At 33.0% G+C, this 18079-nt stretch overlaps 1 protein-coding gene across 1 annotated transcript in view; it reads left to right on the top strand.

Moving 5' to 3' along the window:
• The window catches only part of LOC144845129 (COMM domain-containing protein 4-like), a 122484-nt gene that overhangs the window by 64668 nt on the left and 39737 nt on the right, over nucleotides 1-18079 (top strand). Inside the window, exon 2 of the mRNA XM_078702288.1 lies at nucleotides 4403-4474. Within this exon, the coding sequence (XP_078558414.1) occupies nucleotides 4403-4474 (72 nt within the window). The remainder of the gene's footprint in view (nucleotides 1-4402; nucleotides 4475-18079) is intronic.

The raw sequence follows: 18079 nt of genomic DNA, 5'->3' as shown, positions 1-18079 counted from the left end.
GTGATGAGCAATAACGAAAGAGACAAGAATCCTATATTTTACATTCGTGTGGCCATACGATGACGTCATAACATCCGAGAGAAATTCTGCATGAATTCATATCTACAATTTATCTGCTTACATATTCAATTAAAAAAATTGGGGGTCACCTTCGATCCTGAAGAGCTATAATAGATTCAAAATTGGCATTATTTTGACAATATTTTATAACTTTTTCAACTAAAACGCGCGCAAATGGTCTAAATCAACGTGTTCGTATGACGTCAATTTAATTTGAAATGATGTCAATCTTTTTTAAAATGACTAGGAAAGGCTGTAAAATCATAATTCAAGAGAAAAACACATGATTTTCATGCTCCGTGCGCACCTTACGCGTAAATTTTTCCCCGCGCGTGGGAATTTTTGACATCCTCAAAATGTCATGATCAGTGTAGAAAGTTGATTAGAAATTAATTTTGCACATTTTGAAATTTTAAATGCGTGTGCGCGCGTAACTTCTTGTGAAACATGTCATTTTTAATCCATAGAAAGTTTTCCCTTGATATGACTTAAATTTTCACTAAGTGTCAATACAAAATGACTTTTGGTTTAAAATCTATGATCAATCATTGAAATTCATAAAATCGCGCATAAGTCACGTTGCGCAACTCTGACGTCATTCAAAAATAGGAGTTGCACATGTTCACGTAAATGTCGATATGTTGACAAAGTTACGATATATTCTGTTTACACGTGTTAGAGAAACGCGACGCACAAAAATGACAGAAAGAAAGAAGTACTAGACTTGAACTCGTCACTTTGACGAGTTAGTTATCCGCACAAACGCCACGCGCACGTCATACGTTGGAATTTTGCACACAGAAAAAAGATTATCGCATTATGACCTGAACTGAAGAACATGATATGTTGTTAGTGCTGAATTCTGTCTATTTTGTATCATATAGTATATTCAGTATAATCAGTATAATATACATATTACATACAGTGTAGAATAGGTGAAATTACGGGACCCGCCATTTATTCCAATTTTTAACATGGCGACGGTATCAAAATAAAAAACTAAGATAGCAATTTCGGAAGCAAATTATCTCAGCATCAACGTATTAATGTGTAGAAGAAATTTAAATACCTAAAATATAGATGCGCGCTCTTTTAAATGTGATGAACTATTACGCAAAATATGAAAATATGACTTTTTTTATTCGGCTGGCCATATGATGACGTCACAACATCCGATTGGCAAAATGTTTACATGAATTCGTATCTACAATCCAATAGCTTCCAGTTGTAATCATGATTATCACTTTTTATTCTGACGAGCTATAACAGATTAAAATTTACTGTAAAGATGAAAATATGTGACCCAGGTTATTTACATTTTTAGACATGATGACGTCATAAAAATTAAAATATCTTTAACTCGTGCGAAAGATAATTGATTGACCTAGACAATAAAAAAATCAAAGTGAAAATGAAAAACGGATAAGTGGAGATGCGCTCTATTAAATGTGATAAGCTATGACGAAAGATACAAAAATCCTATATTTTATATTCGTGTGGCCATACGATGACGTCACAATGTCCGGTTAGCCATATTAATGCATGATTCGATATCTACAACTCACCAACTTCAAGAATATGTAATAAAAATAACTTTCACCTTTTAGTTTAGAAACTACGACTGTTTAAAAAAAGGCATAATTTTGACAAATTTTTGAAATTTTTCATCAAAAATGCGCACAAATTGTTCAATTCGACGTGCTCGTATGACATGATTTTAAGTCGAAATTGTTTAAAAGTTGGTAAAATTACTAAAAAAAGGCTAGAAAAACATAAATCACAAGAAAAAAATATGTTTCAACGCTACATGCGCACCGCGCACGTAAAAATTTGCGGGCGCGTGGGAATTTTTTACATGCTTAAAATTACATTAAACGCGTAGAAAGTTTAATAGAAATTAATTTTGCGGATTTTATAATTTTAAATGCGCGTGCGCGCGTAATTTTCTTGTAAAACATGCCATTTTTAATCCACAAAAATTTTGCGCTTGATATGACTTAAATTTTCACAAAGTGTCAAAACAAAATTATGCTTGGTTTTTAATCTATGAGCAATCATAAAAAATCATAAATTCGCGCGTAAGTCACATTGCGGAACTTTGACATCATTAAAAAATAGGAGGTGCACAAAGTTATAACATGTTATGTTTACACGTTTTAGAGATACGCGAGACACAAAATTGACAGAAAGAAAGAATAATACAGAAAAAAAAGATGATTTCATACAATTACAAGGAGTTATCCGCTCATAGCGGATAACTAATAAAGAAAAAAAAAAAATCCAGGACGATTAATACAAGGATTTATCCGCTACTAAGCGGATAACTAATAATGCAAAAAAAAAAGACACAGGACAGTTACAAGGAGTTATCCGCTGAATGCGGATAACTAATTATCCGCTGAATGCGGATAACTAATTATCCGCTGAATGCGGATAACTAATAATACAGAAAAAAAATATTGATCCCATACAATAACAAGGAGTTATCCGCTCTACCAAGCGGATAACTAATTAAGTTGGAAAATTCATTTAAAACAAATAATCCTAGAGATGCTTTGAAATGTATATATGAAATGACAGGTCTAAAGAAGAAGGTCAATGGTGGTACTCTTGGAAAAGTAGCCAATGATTTAAATAAATTTGTATAATTGTATATTGTACAGTATCTTTTTGTATCTGTTTATATTTATTTTACTTTTATTAGGTGATCATTTAGAATAAAATGATCACCTATTGTTATTGTATAAAATCTTTATTTATTTCTTTCTGTACAGATTTTGTGTGTCAATGTTAAATGTCAATAATCACCAAAATTTCAGAATATCTTTAAAATAATTTAATTTAGTCATAGTTAGCTTTTCAGCGTGATCACTCATCCGTGACGTCATTTATACACCATTTTGTGAAATCACATTATCAATCATATCTCCATAACTCTTTATCACATATCAATAAAATTCACTATACGTAAAATTGAGGTAAAGGGTAAAAATATTAGCCAATAAAATGCACGCGCACGTAGGGTCATGCGCATAAAATCGCGCATTAAAATTTTAAAACGATCAAAATTAAGTTTGCATGAATTAGGCCATTTGCGTGTTTCAAAAAATTAGTGCGCAAAAAAAATGTTTGCGCGCACGATACTTAAATGTGATTTTTTTTTACAAATCGCATTCTACTCACCATCTTTAGTACATTTACCAAATTTGAGTCAGTTCCGACTTTAAATAGCGCTATACGAGCAGGTTAAAAATGACAAAATGCTCAAATAAATTGCATCAAAGTGCTAAAAATGTTGAAAAATAAGGTATTTTTAAAATGAAAATAATTCTTCAGAATGCACGATGACCCCCAATTTTTTGTACGTATTCTGGAAGCCATTGAGTTGTAGATATGAATTCATGTACACATTTTACGTACAAAATGTTGTGATGTCATAAAATGGCCACTTGAATTTAAAATTAAGTTTTTTTTCTCTTTCGTCATATTTGATCACATTCAATAGAACGCATATCTATTATTTTGTGCCCGATTTTCGCTCAAATTTTAGTATGTGATTGCTCAATTAATTGACTTTCTCATGACTTGCCACTATTTTTATTTTGATGACGTCATCACGCATAAAAACTTGAATAACATAGGTCGTGTAATTTCAACTTCACCGTAAATTTGAAAATCTTACAACTCTTCAGAATTGAAGGTTACCTTGATGATTATAATTTATTATGAAAGCTAATTAAATGTAGATATGAATTCATATAAAAATCAAGCCTATCGGCTGTTGTGACGTTAACATATGGCCAGATATAGTTAAAAAGTAGTTTTTTCATCGTTTTCGTCAAAGTTACACAAATTTCAAAGAGCGCGCACAGCGCTTCTACGTGCCAGATTCTCTTCCAATTCTTATATTTATTTGCTCAATTCATTATCTTTCGAAATTGTCATCTTCGAGTTTATTTTGATAATTCCATCATACAAAAAAATTAGAACATGATGTGTGTCCTGTAATTTCACCTATGCTACACTGTATATAGATATACAGTGTATACTGTACATATTGTATATGGCATATAATGGGCACAACTCAGCACTATAAGCATATAATAGGATGGTATACATCAACATTTTTTGATCGTATGTTAACGTACGTGCATGTTAAAAAAAAAAAAATTTCAGTAAAAGGATAAAAATGATCACCTATAATTCGTCAAAGTGACGAATTAAATTCTAGTGTATTTTGTTTGTTATTGTAATGTTATGTGAGCGATTGTGCCTGTCATGAATTTCCGCAAGGACCAAATAAATCTGAATCTAATACCAGTATCTTTTGTTCTTTTTTCAGAGGTTTCGATTTTGTGGAGATCTTGATTGCCCTGATTGGGTTTTAGCAGAAATGAGCATATTGTCAAAAATAGTAAGTACATTTTTACATAAATTTTATTTTTATTTTATTGAACCATGTTTCATGAGGGTAGCCTATCCAGTAAAGCTGATCATTAGGGCCCTCGACAATACAAACAGTACAAAAATACATTATCATAAAAAATTTATTATAAAAAACTACTATAAATATAAAAATGTACAATTTTAAAATCAAAAGCAAATTTCAAAAGGTTAGAAAACTAGTTAAATTTAGGACATAGATCTCCATGGATAAGATTGTTTAAAATCTTTCTTAACCCTTTCACTGCGTATACCCGGTGATACCGGGTATGGGCAAAACAATTATTTAATCGTATTTGCCTACAGAGCCATATATATAAAGAGTTACAGCATTGCGTTCACGGATTTTAGAAAGTCACGTGGGATGCACACCGGCCATCTTTGTCTCCAACTATGCTTATGTAGAGTATGGAGTCGAGTAATTTGCTTAAAAAATGTTTAACATTCACAAGGCTTTAAATATCGAATTTAATATCAAAACAATCAATTTGTTTAAAGGTAATAACGAAATAATAAATCGAATCTGAATCTGAATCTGAAATCATAAAGTTACTGCGAACATAATTTTAAACAAAAAAATGTAAAAACAATGCATTTTACTTTAGCATCCTGAATCGCTTTTCTGATCTAAATGATATAACTCGCTCTCGGTTTCCATTTTTAAAAGCTACTGAACTCTCACGTAGAAGTGCTTTGACATTTGGAGTAAACCAAGGTTTTTGGTTTGGGTAAACAGTAACTAGTTCTTCGCAAAATAAAATATAACTGTTTACAGCAGGTTGTCACGAAACCTAAGACCCCCTAATTCTCTTTCGCACCTGCCTTGTATTTTAAATCTAAATTTGTTAACCAACTTTATCCTGAATACCACACCTTAGAATTAAATGAAGAAGAATCAATAAAATAACAATAAATTCTTTAAATAAATTGATGATTGACGTTTTTCTCGCATACTCTATGTTCAATATTTTGTTCTATGGAACGCCAAAAGAGCAACATTAGTAGAGGGCTAAAAACTATGTGGAATCCATCTATTTAACTCATTTTTTTTGTGAAAATCATGTTCAATTTGTGAAAATCAAAATTTGTCAATAAAAATGCTGTAATATGTTACTGCTGATACTTTTCTATTATCCTAGAATATTAATCGATTTTAAAATCAGCATCAGTACTTACCCTAGGCCTAGTCATAAGGGCGACCTAAGGGGATATGATGAATTTGTCGATTTCATTCTTAAAGTTAACAAAACCGTGTAAAGTATCAACAGTAACATTTTATTTGTATTGACAGTGACAAAATATATTGAACAAATTAAATGTGCATTTCACCAATAAATGTATTAAATGTAGACGCATTCCATCAAGTTTTTAGCCCTCTATTATTGTTGCTCTTTTGGCGCTCCATAGAAACGAAAATATTGAAAGTTGAGTATGCGAAAGTGTGCAAGAAACAAGTCTGTAAAATCAATTTTTATTTATAAATAATACCAAGTATTTATTTGTTTTTATATATGAATCTCTTTCATAAAAGTACTTATGAGGCCTAAATCTAAGGTGTGGTATTCAGAATAAAGTTAGTTGAATTATTTTGAAGTCAAAATACAATGCAGGTGCGAAAGGGAAATGCCAGTTTGTTTGTTGTGAAACAAAGGTATATATTTACTCAACAGGCGAAAATATTGTGAGTTTCTGTTTGTGATAAGTATTTAATTAAATTTAAGGTAAAAAGCATTAATAAATGAAACCTACTAATGTTTAAAATTGTGTATACATAAACAATTACTGTTTTTAAGCTGTCGTATATCTGTGAATTTGTAATCTTAGGTCTTGGATCTTAGGTTTTGTGACACCCGTTTACAGCATCTAAGGAAGCATCAATATCTGAAGGATCAATCAGAGCGGACCAGTCTGTGGACTCAAAACAATCTTGTAATTGTTCAGTGACAGCGCTAGTCCACACTTTAATGTTCTTCTTGGTTGGCTTATCCGATATGATCTTTTGTTTGTATGTAGGCATCAAAGTGATCACATTATGATCAGAGTTATCAATTTGTGGATAAACAAAGCATAGATATGCATTCCGTATTAAGCAGAAGCGGGAGGAATGTATACAAGAATGACGTGTAGTTGGTTGAACTCTCTGTGAATGTACAACGGTCTCAATCCAACACATAACAACTCAATATATATTCTGATGGGTGGTCCATGAAGTTGGGCATATTATGAAATAATTGTATATTATGTTGCCATTAATCCCAACAAAAATGAAATGGGAATTAAACTATACTAGCCCTTGCCCGTCCAATATGGACAGGCACCATCTTATTATAAGGATTTTGATGTACAGGAATCAAAAGATAGTACAGTAATGCAGTATTCACAGATCAAAAAATGGATTGTACAGTACCCAGCATTTATATTTAGGAAGATAAAGTTAATTATTAGGCATACTGTGTTCTTATATATTACATAACCTATGTAAATACGTGAATGGGTTGAAACTGCATCACATGACTACCGCTGCGAGGATCGTAAAATGTATATCCTCGAGTACGATGATATTGACTGAGTAATTTTCGTGTAATTATCATGTTCCTGTCATTAAACATAAAATCAAGTAAATTCTCGATGATGATATTGACTGTGTAATTTTCATGTGGCAACATTCGCGTTTGCCGATAATAAACAAAAGTCATCTACTGAGACTTGAACTCCTGATGATTAGTCCACATCATCACGAGACAACGTTTTACCTGCTGCGCCATGCAACTTTACTTGAAGAAATTAATCAACTAAACTATTTAAACTATGCATACATAGCGCCCTCATTTGTTATTAGCCCTTTCTAGACGCGATGAAAGACCATTTCTGATTGATCAATACTCACAGTAGTAACCTGGTATGCGCGGCACGCTGAACATTCGGTGATTCGGCTTGAAGAATTCATTCGGCCTACCTGATAATAATATTATTGATGGAAATTCTTCTGTTAATTTAAACGACCTAGGCCTAAGTGAATATTTTATTGCCAAGGAATCATTATATACGGCTATACGGTACCATCTTTGAGACGTCATATGGCTGCATCCGGATTGAAATTAAAAAATCTGGCTCTATAGCTTTGAGGACATGTCCTTGTAGTATATTCTTTTCTTATATTTTTTTTTGTATACACAGTATTTAATACTATACATACAGTGTAGCATAGGTAAAATTAAATTATGGGACCAGCTTTTTATTCAAATTTTTAAAATGATAACATCATCAATAAGACACCATCAAATGGACAGAAGAGAAGAGGAAGTGGTCAGCCAGGGAAACAATGCCAAGCATCAAGATAACTTATATACTTTTTGAATGGAAAATAACAAAAATTTAACACTTTAAACATAAATACACGTCTCCATCATTTTCAATTTTAATTTTTTTAAAATTTTTTGTTGTTTTCATTAATCATATCATATTTTTTATCAATATCAGTTAACTTAATTTTAACCAAATGTTAAATTGCAATTTTGATTCTTTTTTTTCTCTTCTTTTTAAATACGTTAAGTCGTAGTTTTTTGTTTTTGTAACACATATATATATATATTTTTTTGGTATGTACTAGCACCTCGGAACATGACCGACTAACCAACCTAATTTTTTCACCCTTTTTAAATGATTCTGACAATTTTACTACTAATATTGATCCTGATACACATTTTTTCTGTAACGACCAAAACTTATCTCAATACTACTACCTCAACTCATTCCCGAATACTAAATCTGACTGCTTTTCTACAATTCATTTTAACTCTAGAAGTATCCTTAAAAACATTGATCAAATTAAACAACTCTTAGGGCCTGTTTCTGCTGCATACAAAATAACCGGTTAAAATCGGTGTGAATAAATTAAAATTGGTGTGAATAAATTAACTCCATTTTCTTGGCAGCAGAAACAGGACAAATTTGTGGTAACCGGTTAAAAGGCAGCGCAAAATAACCGGTTAAAAACACCAATTTAAATCGGTGTTAGAACGCCGTTTAACCGGTTATTGCTGAGCAATTCTTAGCTGCAACACGAAATAACGGTTATTTGATTGACAGTTGTGACCCCGGGTCAGATACCGTCGCGAACCATGTGTGTTTTCCTCGTGGTTTTGACAGTCGAACGAAGAAGTGAACATGCATGTGGATGAATGAAATCACAAGATATGTTATTCAGTTGTGGGGGGAAGAGAAAGTACGGGGAAGGATGGCAGGCAATAGAAAAGATTCACAGATATATAAGAGCATTTTTGCGAAAGTAAAAGAGGAATTCGGAGTGGAGTTCCAAACTACCCAAGCTAAACAATTTGAGGCGTTAATAGGCCTACACGCTCGCGAAGGGTATGGTCCTATAAACAAAAGGGACTCAGAATGTTGCAAATACCTACCAAGCGAGAATAGATAATGGTTAATTAATTATGAAAACCCAAATTTTATAGCAAAAATCGTCCGAATTTATGTTAAAAACGATGAATTTAGCAACAAAAACTGATACCAAACGAGCGTATTTATGGCACGCCCTTAGTGCCTTTAATAGGAGAACAATGAACAATCTTACTTTGATCGTTTTACATAATATAATTTTTTAGAAAAACATCACATCGACCGAAAACAAAGGTTATCAGAGCCTTTGATAATATATTAAATATGATTTTATTAAGCATAGAAATGTGTTATTATTTATGCTAGTACATAAATATACGAAATAATGTTCAATACTCATTATTCTATTAAAGGCACTATGTGCGTGCGATATTCTATGACTTGGATACTCTCGTTTGTGGCTAAACTCATCGTTTTTAACATAAATTCGGACGATTTTTGCTATATAAGTTGGGTTTTCATAATTAATTAAGAATTATCTACTTTCGTTTGGTAGGTATTGCAACATTCTGAGTCTCGTTTTTGTTTCCGTTTGGTGTTTAGTAGGACCGCGCTCGCGAAAGACAACAGTCGTTCACGTGGGAAGGGCCGTGTGACATCGCCTTTTTGAGGAATTAGGCTAGATAATAATTATCCTAGGCGATCGGGCGCTGCACAACCCTCCCCATGTTATTGAAGGTTCCATGAGAATTAATTTTATTAGCGATATTAAGTAGGCTTTACAAAAAACAAAACGTGTAGACCTGGTCGGAGACAACATGATATCACACACGTGTGTACTGACGTCGATGTAAACAAACAGCCAACTTACTACTTCCGTCTGAGTGTATTGCATTTTGGGTAATGATGACGTTTTGCTCGACGACCACCCATAGATTTAACCGGTTATTTCGGAGCACAAATTGAGCAGAAACGCGGTCTTGTTATTGTTATCTATTTTTAATCTATTTTAAAATAACCGGTTAAATTGCGTTATGCAGCAGAAACAGACCCTTAGAAGCAACAAAGCATCAATTTGATGTCATTGGTGTAAGTGAAACCTGGCTTAAATATGATAACCCTCTTGTACAGCTCCCTAATTACCATTTTACTGCAAATCACAGAGACCATAAAGTCGGTGATAGCCTTCAGTATTCCACAAGAAATTACTTGACTCTACACCCCTCTACATGCGAATCATTTTTATCGAAATTACCAGACCAAATTTAAAAAACATAGTTATTGGAACAGTTTATAGGCCCCCCTCTTTTGACCCAAACATATTTTCAGATGAATTAGATTCTGTTCTTTCCACATTATCCAAAGAAAACAAGATTGTGTATATCCTTGGCGATTTCAATATTGACATTCTCAAATATGAATTTGATAATGAAGCCTGCCATTTTATAAATTCACTGTTTAGTAACCATTACCTTCCATGTATTCACAAACCATCCCGTATATCTAAAACCACTGCTACTCTGCTTGACAACATTTTTACAAATCAGTTCGATCATCACAACATAAGTGGTTTACTGTATTGTGATATCTCTGATCATCTTCCTATTTTCAATATTTCTTTTATTAATAATATTCCAACTGGCTCAGATAGGGAAGAAATTCATGAGTTTAGAAAAATAAACTATACATCCCTGGAAAACTTTCGCATTGATGTGGCTTCACAACAATGGCTTGAAGTTATAAACACTCATGATCCCAACACTGCATATAACAATTTTGACAATAAATTAAAATCACTTTATAATCAACACTTTCCCCTCCAAAAATAAAAAAAAAAAGAAAAATAAAATAAAATCCTGGATGACTAATGGATTGCTAAATTCAGTTAAATATAAACACAAACTTTATTCTAAATTCCTCCACTGTCCTTCTGTCGCCAATGAAAAAACATACAAAAAATTTCGCAATAAACTAAATACTTTGATCAAACTGGCTAAAAAATTACATTACAAGGACACTTTCATTAAACATAAAAATAATATCAAGGCAACCTGGAAAACCATCAATTCACTACTCAAAAACCCCAATAATCGAAACTCTGATATCTCTATCAACTGTAACGGTGAACTGAAGATGCAAATACTTTGTAGAAATCGGTCCCTCCCTTGCTAACAAAATTCCCCATGTCAACAAGTCATTTAAAGACTTTCTGCCAAATCCAACTCATAATTCTTTATTTCTTAATCCAGTTGATGAGACGGAAGTTATAAAAATTATCACATCCTTTGAAACAAACAAATCCCCTGGCATTGATGATTTTAAAACTAAACCCATTAAATATGTCGCCAATTTGATTTCCTTTCCTTTATCCCATATTTTTAATCTTGTTTTAACTAATGGTGTGTTCCCAGACAGGATGAAGATAGCGCGCATGACTCCTATTTATAAGTCCGGAAACAAATCTGATCTCTCCAACTATCGTCCTATCTCAATTCTTTCAATTTTCTCGAAAGCCTTGGAGAGAGTGATTTATATACCTACGTCCTCATTCATAAATAAATACAACATTCTCTACAAAAAACAATTTGGATTCAGAAAAAGCCACAATACTGCATCAGCTCTAATCGACCTAACTAATAAAATTGTAGATGGTTTCGAAGACCGTCACCTCACATTAGGAATTTTTATAGACCTCTCCAAGGCCTTCGATACAATTGATCACAATTATACTCTTATTCAAATTATCTCACTATGGAATCCGTGGCCCTGCATTAAATCAATAAAGTTACCTCTTTAATCGTGTCCAATGCACAAAATTCTCCAATTCAATCTCTAATTTCAATCATGTAACTTGTGGTATTCCTCAAGGCTCCTTACTCGGTCCCCTTTTATTTATTCTGTACATTAACGATATCTATCTTTCTTCCCCATTACTTGATTTTTACCTATACGCTGACACAACTGTCACTTATTCTCACCCTGAAATCCAATCTCTGTTTAATACTACCAACTCCCACCTACAGATGTTGTCCCAATACTTTGCTGCTAATAAACTTTCTATAAACCATAACAAATGTAACTTCATCCTGTTTGGGACTCCCCAGAAGTTAAAAAATGTTGACCCATCACTATACAATATTACCATTGAAAATATAAACATCCCCTCTGTTCAATCAGAAAAATTCTTAGGTGTCATCTTGACTCTGGCCTGACGTGGAAAACACACATTAGTGTAACTGAAAACAAAATTTCCAAAAGCCTTGGTATTTTTTTTCGTTTGTCTTCATATTTACCCCCTAATATCCTACGCATCCTGTATTGCTCTATGATTCTTCCCTATTTGAGTTATTATTATATTTGTAATATTGTTTGGTGCAACGCATACCCCACAAACCTTAATAAATTGCATACCCTCCAAAAGAAGGCTATCAGAATTATATCTGGCGCGCCTCCGCTTTCCCATTTCTCTCATTTATTTTCAAATCTTAATCTCATCAAACTTAATGATTTCAATATAAAATTTAATGACAAAAAGAGAGATCGACGTTTCGGTACCATCATAGAACCATTTTCAAGATCAAGTGAATACAAAACAATAATAATTATGTGCACTAAGCACCAAAGTTGGTGACAGGAAATGCTAATTGAGGGCTAATTAGGTAATTAGCTCCTCCTACTGAGTTAGATAAACAATTTAGCTTTGATGGAATCCGATTGTTTATTGAGTGTAGGTTTTATCTCTTTGATCCACAACATCTCCTTAATTAGGCAATCAAACTTATTGTTACATTTAGATAAGACTCTAAAGTATTCCGAGATATCACCAGTTATGCCATGTTGTTTTAGGTGATCGCCTATAATACTTTTGTTATGTTCATTAATGCGTTTGTAAAGGTGTCGGCAAGTGTAACCGACATAGTTTGTATCACACAAACCACATTGAAATTTGTACACAACGCATTGTGAATTAATGATTCTGGGTTTCATTTCTTTAGGTTTTAAGGTGTCACCTATCTTACGACTAGTAAATACTGGTAAAATATCATTTTCAATCTTCGCACTAAGTTGTTTAAGTTGTTTAGTAACCGTGTTACAACAAGTTTGATCCTTGTACGGTAGTACAATCCTAATAGGCTGGGGAGATTCATCAGTTAGCATATCTTCATTAGTATTACTAGGAGTCACACAAGTATTAATGGATTGGTTGAAAGCCTTAACAATATTACTAATAAGATCTAAAGGATAATTCAACTTTTGAAAAATCTTTGTTACATTATCAACCTCTGATAGGAAAATGTCATGCGTAGATGACAATTTGTAGGCCCTATTAAGCATTGTGTGAATTAGATTACGTTTATGTTTGATATCCACATGGCTATCATAATGTAATAGTAAGCCTTTATTAGTGGATTTCTTATATACTTTGGTTTCAAGAGATATATCGTTTTTTGAGATAGTCATACCTAAAAAATTTATTGAGTTATCTCTAGCAATTTCCATTGTAAAATCAACGGCATCGTGTGAATTGTTCAAAGTGTTCAAAAAATTCTGTGCTGAAACCTGGCTTGGCATGAATACGATTGTGTCATCAACGTAGCGACGATAGAACTGCGGCATTTTCCCTGTTGCTTGTAAGGTATCTTCAATGTAACACATGAAAACATTTGCCATCAGTGGTCCAAGCGGTGAACCCATGGCTACGCCATCAACCTGCTCGTATAGATCACCATCATATTGGAAAAGTTGATTTTTGGTCGCAATTGTAAGTAGGTCCTTAAGACCTTGTTTATCGATAGATAAACCGTGTTCAGAGTTAAACCAGTCATCTTTAAAGGCCTTATGAACAAGAATGTTAATGGTCTCATCAAGTGGAACATTGGTGAATAGAGAAACTACGTCGTAAGAGACCAGAACATCATCTGAACCAATTTCAGTAGAACGTAACTCTTTAGCAAAATCAAAAATGTCTGGTATAGAGTATTCGTTGCTGGCTAATGGTTTTAGCTTCTCATCTAACCATTGTGCTAATTTAAAATTGTAAGTGCCAGTGGCTGAGAGTATTGGCCTAATAGATAGATTTTCTTTGTGCGTCTTGGGAAGACCATACAGATGGGCTAACCTCGAGCCTTGTGATGTTAGTGTAGATGCTACTTCCTTCGGTAGTATATTACGAACAATATTAGATAGTTGCTTCTCCTTTTCTAAGAGAGGATGGAAATGCTTAATTGGTCTACCTCTAGACTTAGGTTGTGTCTTACTTACGGGTATAAACTTAGATGTGTTGTTTATAGACGATTGTCTAAGAAGTTGGTCATAATGATGTTTATCCATGATAACGACTCCGGAACCTTTGTCAGGTTTAGTAATGACAATGTCATCCCTTTTCTTCAATTGTCCCAATGCTCTTTTCAGGGACCTAGGTGGAGATTGGTCCTTGCGTTCGATGTAGTTTAGAGCAATCGACTTTAAAGTTGCTGATGTGAGCTCCTTCATATCCTCATTATTTAGTTTCTTCTCGACACGCCAGTAAGCCTTTTCAAAGTTGGCTAAAATTTCCCTACGTTGTGATTGATGTGGTAAGGCGAACTGTAAGCCACGACTAAGAACCAGTTTTTGGAAGAAGGAAAGCTGGTACGAAGATAAGTTGGTAATGTGTTCGTCTATGTCTCGATCCTTGTATAATAGGCGTGCGATCTTCTTGGAGTGATTCCGCAGTTCACCGTCCATTTGTTTTATCCTTAGTTCTGTTATCGTTTTAAGTATACAGATGTATCGAAAAGAAGAACACATGTTCTTAATATCCAGGTACAATTTGTTCATCGTCTTTCTCAGTTCCTTTAGGTGTTTACATTTAAGCTTAATTTCCTCCTCAATGATATTCTGTTCAAACTTCTTAGAAGATGTTCTCCAACGTTCACGTTTAGTATGATCAGCTCTCGCAAATGTTGGGGTAACCCCGGTATTTTGACATAGTTGTAGAAAGTCAAGAGATGACTCACAACTAACAAGCTTTTGACTGCATCGCTCAAGACTTCTGAACAGATGAAGTTGGTTGTCATGTTTCAAATTACGAATTAAAAGACGTTTACTATATAATTTCAATATAAAATTTAATGACAAAAGAGAGATCGACGTTTCGGTACCATCATAGAACCATTTTCAAGATCAAGTGAATACAAAACAATAATAATTATGTGCACTAAGCACCAAAGTTGGTGACAGGAAATGCTAATTGAGGGCTAATTAGGTAATTAGCTCCTCCTACTGAGTTAGATAAACAATTTAGCTTTGATGGAATCCGATTGTTTATTGAGTGTAGGTTTTATCTCTTTGATCCACAACATCTCCTTAATTAGGCAATCAAACTTATTGTTACATTTAGATAAGACTCTAAAGTATTCCGAGATATCACCAGTTATGCCATGTTGTTTTAGGTGATCGCCTATAATACTTTTGTTATGTTCATTAATGCGTTTGTAAAGGTGTCGGCAAGTGTAACCGACATAGTTTGTATCACACAAACCACATTGAAATTTGTACACAACGCATTGTGAATTAATGATTCTGGGTTTCATTTCTTTAGGTTTTAAGGTGTCACCTATCTTACGACTAGTAAATACTGGTAAAATATCATTTTCAATCTTCGCACTAAGTTGTTTAAGTTGTTTAGTAACCGTGTTACAACAAGTTTGATCCTTGTACGGTAGTACAATCCTAATAGGCTGGGGAGATTCATCAGTTAGCATATCTTCATTAGTATTACTAGGAGTCACACAAGTATTAATGGATTGGTTGAAAGCCTTAACAATATTACTAATAAGATCTAAAGGATAATTCAACTTTTGAAAAATCTTTGTTACATTATCAACCTCTGATAGGAAAATGTCATGCGTAGATGACAATTTGTAGGCCCTATTAAGCATTGTGTGAATTAGATTACGTTTATGTTTGATATCCACATGGCTATCATAATGTAATAGTAAGCCTTTATTAGTGGATTTCTTATATACTTTGGTTTCAAGAGATATATCGTTTTTTGAGATAGTCATACCTAAAAAATTTATTGAGTTATCTCTAGCAATTTCCATTGTAAAATCAACGGCATCGTGTGAATTGTTCAAAGTGTTCAAAAAATTCTGTGCTGAAACCTGGCTTGGCATGAATACGATTGTGTCATCAACGTAGCGACGATAGAACTGCGGCATTTGATATCAATTTAATTCAACAAACCATTTTTGTCTACTCTGCCTTAAACAACATCCTTCCTTACCATCTTTGTTATCTTTTTACTTCCAATTCCTTCTTTCATTCCCATCACACACGTACTAAAAATAAATTATCTATACATTCCCATAGAACAAATTCTTTCCAACATAACATTCGCTACTCTGGACCCACCCTATGGAACAACCTACCACCCTCAAATCTGCTTCCCCTAAGATACTTATCTCAAAATTAAAAAAATACACCTTTTCTACTTATTAAATGTTTATTAATCGGTCATGTCTCGATCTGCAGTACCAACAGATTTATTTTTTTTCTGTTATTCATATTTTAGATTATGAAATTTATTATTATTTTCTTCAATGCATTTCTTTTCTTTTTTATTTGTGTTAAGGCTCGCCCAACACAAGATGTTTACCAACATCTTTCAGGGCTGTTGCCTTCATTTTCTGAAACATATTTTTATAATTCTGTACAATCCTGTTTCTTGTTTTCCTATGTATTCAGATTTTGTAAATAAATGTCTATTGAATTGAATTGAACAGGAAACATGAAGATAGCAATTTTAGAAGAAAATAATCTGAGCATTATTGAAATTAAAAAACTATTAAAACTATAATGCAAGAGATGAAACTTCATTAAAATATTATACTTCAATAAACTCATGCGAAAGATAAATGATTCAACAAAAAAAATATTAAAATCTTGAGGAAATTGAGGTACAGATAAGCAGAGATGCGCTCTTTTAAATGTGATGAGCTATGACGAAAGAGAAAAATATCCAATTTTTCACATTCTGGTGGCCTTACGATGACGTTATAACATCCAAGAGGTAAAAATTTTGCATGAATTCATATCTACAACTTATCTGCTTGCATAATAAGTTAAAATATTTTGAGTCCATGGTTTATCCTGAGGAGCTATAATAGATTCAAAATAGGCATAATTTTGACAATATTTTGTAGTTTTGACAACTTTTTCAACTAAATTGCGGGCAAATTATCTAATTCAACATGTTTGTGTGGCATGATTTAAAGCGGAAATAGGAGGTGCACAACTTCACACAATGTCTAGTTAGCCATATTGATGCATGATCCAATATTTACAGAATATGTAATAAAAATAAATGTCACCGTTTATTTTAGAGACTATGACTGTAATAAAAGACATAATTTTTTCATAAAAAACGTGCTCGTATGACGATATTTTAAGTCAAAATAGTTTCAAATTAGGTAAAAATACATAATTCATGCCAAAAAATTATGTTTTTAAACGCTACATGCGCACCGCGTTAACCAAATTGGAGGTCACTGTTGATCATGAGGAGCTATAATAGATTCAAAATAGGCATAATTCTGACAATATTTTGTAACTTTTTCAAAAAAAATGGTCCAAATCAACGTGTTTGTATGACATCATGTCAATCTTTTTAAAAATGACTTGAGAAAAAAAACATGATTTTCATACTCTGTAAAATTATTCTCACGCCCAGGAATTTTTTACATGCCCAAAATGTCATGATCAGCGTAGAAATTTGATTAGAAAATAATTTTGCGCAATTTTAAATTGTAAATGCGCGTGCACGAGTAACTTTTTGTGAAACATGCTATTTTTAATCTACAGAAAGTTTAACCTTGATATGACTTAAATTTTCACAAAGTGTCAATAAAAAATTACGCTTGGTTTTTAATCTAAGATCATTCATATAATCGAGGGAAAGTCATGTTGCGCAACTATGACGTCTTTAAAAAATAGGAGGTGCACAACTTCATGTAAATGTCCATATGTTGGCAAAGTTATGAATTGTTATGTTTACCCATTTTAGAGATACGCGATACACAAAAAATGAGGGAGAAAGACAGAAGAATAATACTAGATTTTACAAGTTTGAGTTATCCGCGCAAACGCAACATGCACATACGTTAAAATATATGAACGCCAACAATTATTATGCCATCCTATGACATGAACTAAATATGTTTACATTGCTGAATTGAAT

The sequence above is a fragment of the Antedon bifida genome, chromosome 1 (genome assembly GCF_963402885.1).
Source record: "Antedon bifida chromosome 1, ecAntBifi1.1, whole genome shotgun sequence".
Taxonomy (NCBI): domain Eukaryota; kingdom Metazoa; phylum Echinodermata; class Crinoidea; order Comatulida; family Antedonidae; genus Antedon; species Antedon bifida.
The sequence above is the reverse complement of the archived record's forward strand: the minus strand, read 5'-3'. Positions and strand labels throughout refer to the sequence as shown.